At 41.3% G+C, this 13071-nt stretch overlaps 1 protein-coding gene across 3 annotated transcripts in view; it reads left to right on the plus strand.

Annotated features, from left to right (window-relative positions):
- Positions 1–11707: 11707 nt before the first annotated feature.
- LOC149143759 (vacuolar protein sorting-associated protein 35B-like) overlaps positions 11708–13071 on the plus strand; it is a 223208-nt gene continuing 221844 nt past the window's right edge. The window contains exons 1-3 of one of the 3 annotated variants that reach the window (XM_089446795.1): positions 11708–11948; positions 12035–12131; positions 12220–12343. In XM_089446795.1, the coding sequence (XP_089302921.1) occupies positions 11847–11948; positions 12035–12131; positions 12220–12343 (323 nt within the window). In that variant the 5' untranslated portion in view covers positions 11708–11846. The remainder of the gene's footprint in view (positions 11949–12034; positions 12132–12219; positions 12344–13071) is intronic. The other 2 variants (XM_089446796.1, XM_089446797.1) reach the window with 2 other exon arrangements.

The following is a 13071-nucleotide window of genomic DNA, read 5'->3' on the forward strand; positions in this document are numbered from 1 at the left end:
GGATCCACGCACCCAGGACCTCCTCTGTTTGTGGGTGTCTCTCCTTTGTCCCCCCTAGGAACTGTTCCTCCATGTCTCAACCATCCAGGAGTTGTTCTGCCCGAATATTACCCTGCAGGCCAGATAACTTTCTTGTTTCCTCCTCCGAGAATCTTTTCTGCCCCTGTCATGGCTTCGCTGGTCCTCCCTAATATGACTTTGGGGATCCCATTATGGTACATTGATCCCCCTGCAAGCACCTCGCCTAGTCAGCTAAGACCATATCATGCTTCAACCCTAGTTCAACTCGTCCCTACAGCCCCTGCCACTACTCCAGTTCCACCAACCTCAACATGAACCCACTCATGTTGTGAAAGCATCCGGACAAGGGGGCAAAGCCAAGAGGAAAGAACCTAAGGACAAGGCTCCCCAAGCTCCTCCAGCCCCCAAAGCCCCAAAGTCGTCACCTTTGTGCGCTTTGTGTAAAGTTGTTGGGCACGCCACCAATAACTGTCCTGAGCTTCCTCATCTCAAACCTTTGGTTCATGAAACATTCCCTGAGTCAAATATCCCTAAGGTCCAAGTTACCTTATTGGGTCCAGCCAAGAAACTCAAAATGTTATGCACAAATCACCTTTATGCCTTGTGTGATCATCATGGTCTCTATTCCCATTGTTTCCCTCGTCTCGACGGATTTCGCGATTGCCTAGAGGCGCTTCGTGAATACGAGACCACTCGTAGTGGATCCCCTTCGACATCCCAAATTTTGAGGGTAATTCTGGAGAGGACCCCACCAATCACGTCCTCTCCTTCCATATGTGGTGTTTATCCAATTCCATCACCGATGACTCCATTCGTCTTCGATTGTTCCAACGCACACTCACTGTAAATGATGCAAAGTGGTATGTAGACTAGCCCGCCGCCTCTCATTCCATTTTTGTGATGCTTGCTAAAGTGTTCCTCTCATATTTTCAGTTACCTCTCCAATACGACACTGGTACAAAGCTCTTGACCGCATTTTGTCAGTCCTCTACCACTCGTCTTTTCGATCATGTTCAGGAATGGCGTAGAAGGAGGAGCACATGTCGTGCCCTGCCCTTCGAAGACCGTGTCTACCTCGATTGGTTTCTTAGGAGCCTTTTATCACCCATTTCCAAAGATGTCGCGTCTCACTTTCCTCAAATAGAGGAAGAAGCTCTCCAAACCACTCTGAGATATGACTTGATTTATGCGCAATTCGGTTATGTTTATACCATCATTCCAGACCTCCCCCATCCTAGTGGTGCCAATGCATCGGGGGCATCTCATGTTGTCGACAGTATTGTTGGAGCCATTTCACATCCTTCACCATATACTCAGCAAAGTTATGGCTATTCGCAGGGGGGCACTAGTTCCTCCAACACTTATGCCCCTCCTGCTAGAAACATGTTTCCAGGACCAGCCAATGCTCAACCTATCTACCAAACCATTGCCCCTCCTCCATCTTATCCCTATGCACAGTCGTGTGCTCCAGCCCCTTAGGAATTATCACCACAACCTCCCATGCATCCTTAACCCCAGCAGCCACCGCCCTCTCAGGGTCAAGTGTTTGCACAACAGAGTGCGACCAGTCCCCAAAATTCGAAGACAAAGAATAAGGGGAAGGGTAACAAGGGTAACAAGCAAGGTAATCAACCTAGTGAACCCTAGGGGAACCAGCCTAATACCAACAATTAGCAACGGGGTAGTCAGCCCAAGCAGAACAAGGCTATTCGTATGAATAATCCTTGTGCATGTTGTGGTGTACATGGCCATTATACACATGAGGTTCCTCTCTTACCCGAGATGCGCCAAATGTGGGAAGCTTAAGCAGCTTCTAGAGGTTAACCGCTCATCCAACAATCGCCTCAAAATCCTGCGCCATCTTAACCTGCAGTGCTTACGAATCCTTTCCCCCAGCAAGGATTTGTCGCTGCTCAACCTTAGCTAGGTCAAGCATCCCATTCCCCCTAACCTTCTGGTCCCGGTGACTACCAGATCCTCATGTTGAATTATGATGAGGTTAATCCCTCTGATATCAACCTGCAAACTCGGTCACGTCAATATGACAATCCATTGACTTTGTCTGCTACTGAGTCCAAAACCAAAGCATCTATTGACACTCTTACGACACCAAATGGTCTGCTACAGATCCCTCGACCTAAATTTGACTCAATTCCTAAGATCGCAATGGTTAGCCAGTTATGCTGACTAAGATCCCCTCCGACATCCCAATGTTTGAGGGCGATGGCTACTGGGGTTAAGGAAGCATGGGAGGTTGCGGTGCTAATGCCTAAGGGGCTGGAGCACTCGACTGTGCATAGGGATAAGATGGTGGAGGGGCAATGGTTTGGTAGACAAGTTGAGCATTGGTTGGTCCTGGAAACATGTTGCTAGCAGGAGGGGCATAAGTGTTGGAGGAACTAGTGCCCCCTTCCGAATAGCCATAACTTTGCTGAGTATATGGCGAAGGATGTGAAATGGCTCCAACAATACTGTCGACAACATGAGATGCCCCCGGTGCATTGGCACCACCAGGACGGGGGAGGTCTGGAATGATGGTATAAACATAACCGAATTGCGCATAAATCAAGTCATATCTCAGAGCGGTTTGGAGAGCTTCTTCCTCTATTTGAGGAAAGTGAGACGCGACATCTTTGGAAATGTGTGATAAAAGGCTCCTAAGAAACCAATCGAGGTAGACACGGTTTTCGAAGGGCGGGGCACGACATGTGCTCCTCCTTCTACGCCAATCCTGAACATGATCGAAAAGACGAGTGGTAGAGGACTGACAAAATGTGGTCAAGAGCTTCGTACTAGTGTCGTATTGGAGAGGTAACTGAAAATATGAGAGGAACACTTTAGCTGTAACAGCCCAAAATAAATATCTAATTAACTTATTAACATTAAATTTAAATCAAAGTGGCACTTACTTAGCCAAACAATCATGTAATTAATTAACTAAATTCAAACTATGAATAGTGCTTACCTGTGGTAGAAGTAGGCTTACCGCAACCAGGTTTTGGGGACGACTCTCCACCCAACCGTAGGCTCAATTGTGCAAGGATTTGCTACAACTGGCCACCCCCGAGCCCTCAATCAACATACTACTGCCAGTGACTCCTATGTCTTAGAACACCATTCTCCCAAGAGAATGAAAGATAGAATCTTGGAAAGATGGAATGCCTCCCATCCTCCTCACCATCTAATAAATAGAGCAAACATTGGATGGGAACCACATGCACACACTCCATGTGTCTACATGTGACTTTGATTTTTAGCTTTCTTGTTTTATTTTCTTCTTTTTGATAGCTTTACTGATTTTTTTATTGTTTTCTTTGTTTTATTTCTATTTATTCTTATTTAGAGCTTTAGTATAGTTATTACTATTTTTATTTTTATTATTTTTATTTATTTTCTTGTATATTTTTAAATATCATTTATTATTTAACATTTATGATTTATTATTTTTATTATTTATTATTAAGTGATTTATTATTTATTATTTATATTATTATTATTTATTTGTATTATTTATTATTTATTATTATATTATTATTTATTATTTATTATTAAGGGGAGGGATATTACATTAGCAAGCATCACGAAAATGGAATGAGAGGCGGCGGGCTGGTCTACATACCACTTTGCATCATCTACAGTGAGTGTGCGTTGGAACAATCGAAGACAAATGGAGTCATCGGCGATGAAATTGGATAAACACCACATATGGAAGGAGAGGACGTGATTGGTGGGGTCCTCTCCAGAATTACCCTCAAACTTTGGGATGTCAGAGGGGATCTTAGTCGGCATAGCTAGCTAACCAACATCATGATGTATAGGGTCATTTATCAACTGGCTAAAATCGGGAGACTTAACCAAGCCATGAAAGATAACATGGGAGCTGCCGGAAAGGTTCAAGAGATGGTTCCGCTAGATGTAACCACCAGGGTAGAACTAGAGCCAACACCAGGTTGGGTTCTTGCACCAGCAATGGGTCCAGACATGGTGATGGTATGCGGTGAAGAAGGCTCAGAATCAGATGAGGAATTAAATGAACCAGAATAAGAGTCGGTATGGGGACTCAGGGGACTATGAACTCGAACCCTGCGGGGAGGAGTAATATGCCCAAGCGGAAACTGGGGATGAAGGCCTAAGAGTCTCCACGACAAACGCCTTGGTGGCGCAATGGTGGTAAGACACAAGTGACATGGAAATGGTGAAGGGAGATCAACAATATGTTTTTGTCTTTGAGTGGGGAGATAAATTAATTAAGTTAAGTCTTGGCTTGGCAGTGTAAACCAAATTCCCTTCGATTAAGGTATGCTTGTGTGCACAAGTGTGTTTATTAATTAAGCCCAGATCGTGTTTGAAAAAAGAAAAAAGATTGTTGAAATAAACTGAAATTAAAAACAGAAAATGAACAACAAATCAATTAACTAAACCCCACCCAAACTGGGTTTGCAAACATTATGCTGGTTGGTGGTGAAATCAACTGAAAACACACTAAAAATATCAATAGATCTAAGCGTTGGTGTAATTGGGATCAAATGGCACTATGCTGTTGGAAAGTGGTGCAACAACATCAGCAAAAAAACCAGAGAGGAAAATCATTGCAAAAAGATAGGGAGATGGATATAAAACCCAGGGCAACCAAGGGGGGGCTAAGGCAAATGACCAAACAAGGTTTAAAATGAGACTTTGGATGGAAACAACCCATCTTGAAGATCTGAAACAAAAAGGTATAGATCTGGAAAATATGGCTGAAAGCCTTGCCTCAGACTTCTTACTCAGCTAAACTCCTCCTATGAAGGTGGAAGCGTACTAGAAGCCCCAAGGGGATAAATTCCACTTCAACGAGCAAAATAGAGTGGATCAAGGCCTAAGTTGGATAGGACAATGGTCAACCAACCCAATAGACAACTCTCGGCAAAACCCAGAAACAGATTTGAAAAAAATCCCAGAAACCCTAAAAGTCAAAGGTACTGACCTGATTCCTAGGAGATCGCACTTTTTCGCCAGAAGGTGCGCTCTGGACCTCCAGATTGCACTTTTGCGGCAAAAAAGTGTGATTTCTGCTCCTTGATTCCCAGTCAGCAAGTCTCGGAAAAATTTGCCGTCTCTCTCGTGGCTGGTTGCTGTGACTTGCGGAAAAGACCAAAAAACTTGCGGAAGTTAGAAATTTGACAAATCGAGGGTTAGAAAGCTAGTAAACAACACTAAGAGACTGAAAAAAGAAGAAACCCTAAGCTGAAAATTGAAGGTCACCGAGCTTTCTAGATCAGAAGTAAAAACCCAGTGGAGTCGCCAATTTTGTTATAGTGTTTTCTTCTCTTATGTGTCCGAAAAGAAATCACCTAAGGCTGTGGATGACATATAATCTCAACAATATAAATGACTGTTAAACATTGTAGATCTACAACAAATGATAGAAACAAAACCTGCCAAAGCCCTGATCTATGCCACAATCATAGTTAAACAACAAAATGAAATAGTAATAAATGCAGATAACTTCAATAATCTAATGGAAACCAGATATACAAAGAATATATTTTATTAAACAACATCTGTGAAGGGAACAAATAAATGCTACCAGTCCCCCTCTATGGGATGGGTTCTTGGCTATCCTCAAATGTCTTCAGCTTTTGTAGAGTCTCTCTCCTCTATAATGTGTAAACCCAACAAATAAAATGTTTGAGCTCAATGAGAACTCAAATGGAAAAGAAAAATGGTGTGCGACAGTGATAATAATCAGAGTTACAACAGTGAGTGCAACAATGAAAATGATCAAAAGTGAATAATGAATGAAAAACCCTTTTATTTATAACAAAATATTAGGTTATCTTTGAATAATGAACAATAATAAAATATTATTAACCCCATTCTAGAAATAACCACTTGGAATATTTTATTATATTTGGTCAGGAAGGAAAAAATATTTAAACTTTTATTTAGAAATAATAAATAAATAAATGATTTATTTATCATCTCAAGGAATTGGTTAAGGAATAATAAACAAATAATGATTTATTTAATTATTCCTAAGGTATTTAGTCAAACTTGACAAGGAATCATAATTAATTAGTGATTAATTAATTATTCCTAGAGAAAAATAAGATAATTAATAATCTATGTGCCTATTTTTCATAACTGGGTCAAATTTGACAAGGAATATTAATTAAATAATGGTTTAATTAATTATTCCTGGAAGATAATTAAATAAATAGTGATTTATTTAATTATTCTTCACAGGTTTAATTATAAATTACTTAACAAATGTGGTTTATTAAGTAATTTCTCGCAATGAAAATTTTTTTACTATGGTAAAATTGGCTTTACATGGAGTACTTCGATCCATCTAATAAATTAAGGCTAGATGATGACTTTTTTGTGATAACACCCCTCATATTGAACTTGGGTCATACCAAAAGTGCATTTCTCCAGATTGACACATAATTTGTGTTGTCGCGGGGTTTGGAGGACCTATCGAATATTGTGGAGGCGCTCTTCCCAACTCTGGTTGAAGATCAGGATGTTGTCCAAATACGCTAGCACGAATGAGTTGGTGAAGGGCTGCAACATGTCTTCCATCAGCACCATGAAGGTTGCGGGGGCATTCGTCAACCCGAAAGGCATGACCAACCATTTGAAAAGGCACTCCTTGGATTTAAAGGCAGTCTTCCACACATCAAAGGGTTCGATTGGTGCCTGGTGATAACTGCACTTCAAATCAAACTTGCTAAAATATTTGCCCCCCTTAAGTTGGTCTAGAAGGTCATCAATCTGTGGGATTGGATACCTATTCTGGACAGTGATGTTATTCAACACCTAATAGTCAATACAGAGTCTTCAGGTCTTGTCCTATAGGGTGATGAACTTAGCTTGATGTGCACTTTTTGCAACAACTCCTGAATCTGCCTCTTGATTTCATCGTTCTCCATAACACAGCATTGATAAATTGGCCCATTGGGTAGCGACGCGCCCAGGGTCAGATTGATGGAGTGTTTGACCTGACAGTGTAGGGGTACCCCTGTGGGTGAGGTGAAGATGTCCTTATACTCCTCCATGACCTTGTCCATCTGCTGCTGCAGTGTGGAGGAGCCTTGTTTGGAGGTCGCGGATGTGGCTACAATTGCCCTAAGGGTGAATCATAATGAAGACAAATTTATTGGTATGGGAAATGATCTTACTGCATTGCTTCACAGAGATAAAAAAGATGGCAGTAGGTGGTGCTACCTCTGGTATCCTATATAACTTATTGCCCAAAGAAATAATAACAGTGCGAGGCCTAGACTCATACACAACAAGACACTTTCACAAGTATGGTTGGTCTAATAATACATCACAAACTTCAAGAGGAGAACCATCACACAATACCTCATCTGTGATGGCTTAATGCTGTAGGGAAGGTGACGCTGCTGGATGATGCGAAGATCTCATCCTTGGTGAAGCCACCTAACGGTGTATGACTACAGATGTTGTGTGGTCAATAGGCCCAATCATTTCATGGCCTCTGCTGAAATGAGGTTCTTTTCGATTTCGTTGTCAACAATGAACTACAACGGAGAACCCTTCACACACATATGTGAGTAGAAGAGATGCTCCCCATCCTTTGGATCTTTGGGCTCAATCTTCTGGAGCTTGGTTGTGGCAACGGTGGCACTGGGCTCTGCATCAATAATTTATTTCTCATTGCCATTCCCCTTGTCGGGTTCTAACTCAAAGTCGGAACATGCATCTATTTGAAAGCTTTCAGCTTGCCCACCAGTGACTACTTGGCTCGACACTCACTTGTGTTGTGAGCAGGGCTCTTATGGAACTCACTGTTGGTTTGAGGGGGCTTGACCTAGGTTTAGACTGTGCTGTGCACCAACAAAACCCTCAACTACTGGCCCTTTCAGCAACGACCTACAAGCAAATCGCAGTCTCACCCGAAGCAGTTATGGGAGGTTGCAGAACCAGGCTTCCGCAACCGAAGGGATATTCACAAAGTGGCGCCATGCAATTACTTCTATTATATACCAATATTATAACTTCACATGCATAATAACTTCGCACAGATGATTAATATACAAAAACACATAAACTTCAACGCATAATGGTATATCTTATAGTTCTTTGCATAATTCAGTAAAAAGAACACATGACCAGATACAAAACAATAGACAAATAACAAGTATAGAGGTTCAATACTTTGCAAAACTTCTTTATTAAACAAATATTTCAATTACATTCACTTCTCTGACCTGCGCACTCAGCTGTAGACTCTTCAAGGTCTCCGCGCACTCAACTGCGGAGCCTTCTATAAAACTAAAAACTATAGAGATTCACTTATGCTTCTATCATTCAAATCTTCTTCTTCCGATTACAAAGTATTACATATCCTTTTATACAATTCATCTATACAAAAACCATGGTCCACATACCATGGATCCATAAAAACAAGGACTACTACCCAATACCTATTACAAAATAAGGGCTTTATCCCATCCCTAAGGCCCTAAAAGTCTGTGTGATGAATATTTCTTCGCCAGCTCCACGCGGTCCACTCCTTCTTTCGCAGGGTCTTTTACCCAAAATTTGGACCAAATTGGGTCATGCCCAACACTCACACCATTTTCATGTGTCCTTCTTTGTCTTCGTGGTGTTGTTCTTTGCTTGCAGCTTCGACAGGTTTTCCTGCGTCGCCCCACCTTGGCTTTGTCCTTTGTTTTACGGTTTAGGGGCACCTTTCCCCTGCTTCATATTCACAGATCCAAAGTCTTGCTTCTTCTGTTTAAATTTATGCTCAATCTTGACAACGTATCAATAGGCGACGCCAGGTGAGGAGATGTTCAGGAACTCCATCTCGTCATGAATGTACTTGTGTAGAAAACCGCGGTACTTAAGTACCAAATGCCGCTTAAAATCCTTGATACCCAACTTCATGCGAAGGGTATGAAAAATATTTGTGAACTCTGACACGTCTTTGTCACTTCCCTGCTGTAACATGGTCCACTTTATATATTTATCTCCATAGCTCCTAACATGGTAATATTGTTCCTTGATGGCATCTCAGAAAGAATTCCAATTGGGTGCAGCTGAAAACAATGGGGATTCCCTCTCGTCCTTCTGTTCACAGTAGGTTTCCCACCAACTCTTGACATGGGGGGTGGCTTTGAGGAATGCAAATGTAATATTTTCCCGATTGGAAAAGTCATGAACCAAAAAATATCGTTCCAATAGATTTAATAATCTATCTACTACGTCTGCATCTATCTGGCCTTGAAATATGGGAATTTCAAAGAGACTTGTACCTTAAAGGGAGTGGCGCCTCCAAAGTGGTTGCAGGATAAAGATGCGTTGCCTGTGGGTAGTCGCTGAAGGACCTGGGCAAAGTTATCCATCATCACGTTCCTCTATCGCTCGAGGGCTTCCTCAAGCAATATTTTGAAATGATCTCTTGCTCCTTCATCTTTCTTTTCTTCCGCCATGGGAGGCCGTCGAGGTTTGCGAGGCTAGTCTTGCAAAGGTTCAACCAATTCAAGCCCTAACTCCTATACCCTATCCTCGTCGAGGACATGCAAAGAAAAACAGAGAAAGAGTAGACTGCTCTAACATCATTGATCCAAACTTATACAGGAACACAATAGAATACATATACAAGCATAAACATCGAGATGCAATACAAAATAAAACTTCATTTCATTAATATCAAAGAACTGAAATATGCTTACATACAAAATGGAAATAAACTAGCTCGGGTGATGATAGCTTATCTCTAAGAATAAATGTGGCAACTACATATGCCTCTTAACTATGTTACAATGAGGCTCAAGGGCCTTTTTATTATTGAACAACAAGGGAAAACCATAAAACAACCAAAACCCTAACCCTAAGAGATGGAATGCCAAGAATTTGTGGGCCTCGTTGTGGTTAGTTGAGCAACCAACTTCTTGGGGTCGTAACTTGGTCGTATGATCTCTGTTTGGCGCGTACAATACCTCGTTGGAAAGATCTCTCTGAGTATTACAAGATTTGTCGCAAGTCCATACCTAAAGCTATAGGTCCACTATGGACCTCAAAAAAACGTCGTTTAGGGGGTCAAAACGACTCTAGAAGTTCAAGACCTAAAAAATACTAAAAATATTAAATGCTACTATAATCAAGGAAATAGATGAAATTGACTGGAGGTCTAGGTGGAATAGGTAGGTCGCCGCTGATATCCACTTGGATCAAGAAAGAACTTCTCTGCATATGGAGTTGGGGATCCCATTGTAAAAAATGGTGGCGATGGTGGCATCATCGAAATTGGTAGGAGGGCACCCATGGCCTCTCCCTCTGTAGGGCACCTGTCTCTTCCCCTATCTCGATTCGTGGTCATGCAGGGTAATATTGCAGACATAATGGTGAAATGTCCGTTGAAGAGAATGTCAGAAGGAGAGTGCAGTCTGGCTACAAGAGTGAACATGGGGATGGGGAGATTAATAACGGGGCACGAGAATGAAGGGATCCGATATGGGGGCAGCTGGCTCGCAAGAGAGGGAGTAAATGACACATGGTGTGGAGGAGGAGCTAGGTGGGAGCTGCAAGCTACGCACTTTGGAGTGAGAGCCTAGGTTTGTGGAACCGGGGGAGATCTATTCGAATATCACCTTCTTTGAGTTGTTAATTTTAAATATGTTTAGATGTGTGTTCATGTTGAAGTGTTTTATTTTTTGTAGAAGAAAAACAAATTATTTTCTAATGATAAATGAGCTTTCATGAACTTTATCGTGGCGTGAGAATGCGCTCATTGATACAACTCCATCCTTGTAGATTAAAATGCAAGTTCGAAAGATTAGATGGAAAGGGCACATTCATAACCATTTTTGGATTATTAGTGTGCTCCTCTCTTTAATATAACCAGTGGGCAACTTAAGCCTCCCCATGCCTAGTGCACACACTCTCCTTGTAGTAATCAAGCCTTGCCACATTGCAAGACGATAGGCTCTTGAGAGGTAGGAATGCAGGGATCACCAACCTTCCCCTTCAACTCATAATGATGAATTTCTAACTTTAGCATTGACCCTAGATTCTAAAGCTTTTCGAACAAACCAATGATGGTTGAGAACATCTTATGGTTGAAAATGATCCTACTGGTTATTGGTCAAGTTCTAGAATTGAACTATTATAATAAATTCTCACCAACTACTGACATAGTTATTATGAGTTTTCAAATTCATTTAAAAATTACCAATAGTTATTATGAGTTTTCAAATTCATTTAAAAATTACCAATAGTTATTATGAGTTTTCAAATTCATTTAAAAATTACCAATACTCATAGGTATTGCATGTATATAAAAGTTGTCTCTTAATGGTTAGAACGCAACCTTCTCATATATATAGCCAAGTTTAAACTTAAACCTAACTTTGTATAACGAAGTTTAAGCTTAAACCTATCTTGTGTATGTGGGAAGGATGCTATCTTACCTCTCAAAATTAGAATGGCTTAGTAATTAGGACAAGCCCTTGCCATAAAACCGAGTTCCAACTTGATCCGATGTGGAATCCTTGCGTGTGTGAAGGAAGCCTTTTGACCTCTAAAGGCTGTATCCCTCCTTAAAAAAATAAATTAAAAATGTGTAATGCTAAAAAAAACATATAAAAACATTTGGTACCCGCTCCGTTCATTTCACAAAATTGCAAGGCGTACCAACTGGTCAACCTTCTATTTGATATTCTAGCACAAAGCATTACCACGGAAAAAACAAAAGTAAGCGATACGTGTTTCACATTTTATGTTTTTAGTCGAGGTCCAGTGACCGCATACATTAAGAAGAGCAGTAGAAACACGACGGAGAAACCGAGGGTTTGGCGATTCGGAAAATGCAGAACGAATCGATGAGCAGCGCAGAGGAGCAGGAGAAATGGCTGGCCGAAGGCATCGCGGGCCTCCAACAGAACGCCTTTTATATGCATCGAGCCCTGGTATTTTAAATTTCCTAATGCTTGAATTCGTACATTGTTTATTTATTTGTGTCCAGATCCGATCATTTACAGTTCTTCTTTTAAAGGACTCGAATAATCTCCGGGACGCTCTGAAGTATTCGGCTCAGATGCTTGCGGAACTCAGAACATCCAGGCTTTCGCCTCACAAATATTACGAGCTCTGTATCCTTTAATTGTTCATTACTTTGTTTTGCTCGTAATTTGAATCCAATTGCGGCATATGAGACAATCCTTGACTCCTGATTCGTAGACATGCGAGCATTTGACGAGCTCAGGAAGCTGGAATTCTTTTTCAGGGAGGAGACCAAGCGAGGATGTACAATTATTGACTTGTATGAGCTCGTGCAGCACGCAGGCAACATTTTGCCTAGATTGTAAGTGTTATTTGTTGATAGCCGCCCCCACCTTTAGGGTTTTCTTTCAAATTTTGTTTCCTTCTTAGTATTGGATATGACACGGCATCTAAAGGAGCTATTAGGGTAGCCACCACTATCAGGGGTTATTTGGCAGTAATTGCTATAAAGCCCGGTAATTTATTGCTGTCAAAATACAAAAAGTGAACGCTGATCAACAAAATGTCTAAAAGCAAGCACTTGGAGGAGTGCAATCAAGGCACATCATAGTAACTGGGTCATAAAATCAAAAGTTCACGCAGTGGCTGGAATCATTCCCGAGGTTAGCCCATTGCCCTCGGAGGTTATTGCTCTTCGTGAAAAACTCAAATAACACGATCATAATTCTATGCTTTGTCGTTTTTCGATTTTCTGATCGAGTCGTATAGTGATCCATAATCAGCAAACAGCAAGCTGATAGTGCTTGTGCTAGGTGGACTCTCCCGTTCTTTTATGACTTCATCTCTGTAGACCATTTAGCTGGAAAGTAGAGAATTGCCAGTAAAATTAGAGCTAGTTCTTGTAATCTTTATTGTAAAGAGTTGATGCTAGGCGATGACAAAAGTATGATGGGATGGTGGGATACACAGAAATGCAATATGGAAAAGGTCGAAGAGGATGGGTCCATAAACTTCACTGTAAGAGTTGGTGCCACAGAACAACGGCAATGTGATGGGAAGGGACATGCCAGATATGCAGTAAAGAAAATG

This window comes from Pinus tabuliformis, chromosome X (genome assembly GCF_031772625.1).
Source record: "Pinus tabuliformis cultivar Carrire ecotype Pingquan chromosome X, CPIR1, whole genome shotgun sequence".
NCBI classification, from domain to species: domain Eukaryota; kingdom Viridiplantae; phylum Streptophyta; class Pinopsida; order Pinales; family Pinaceae; genus Pinus; species Pinus tabuliformis.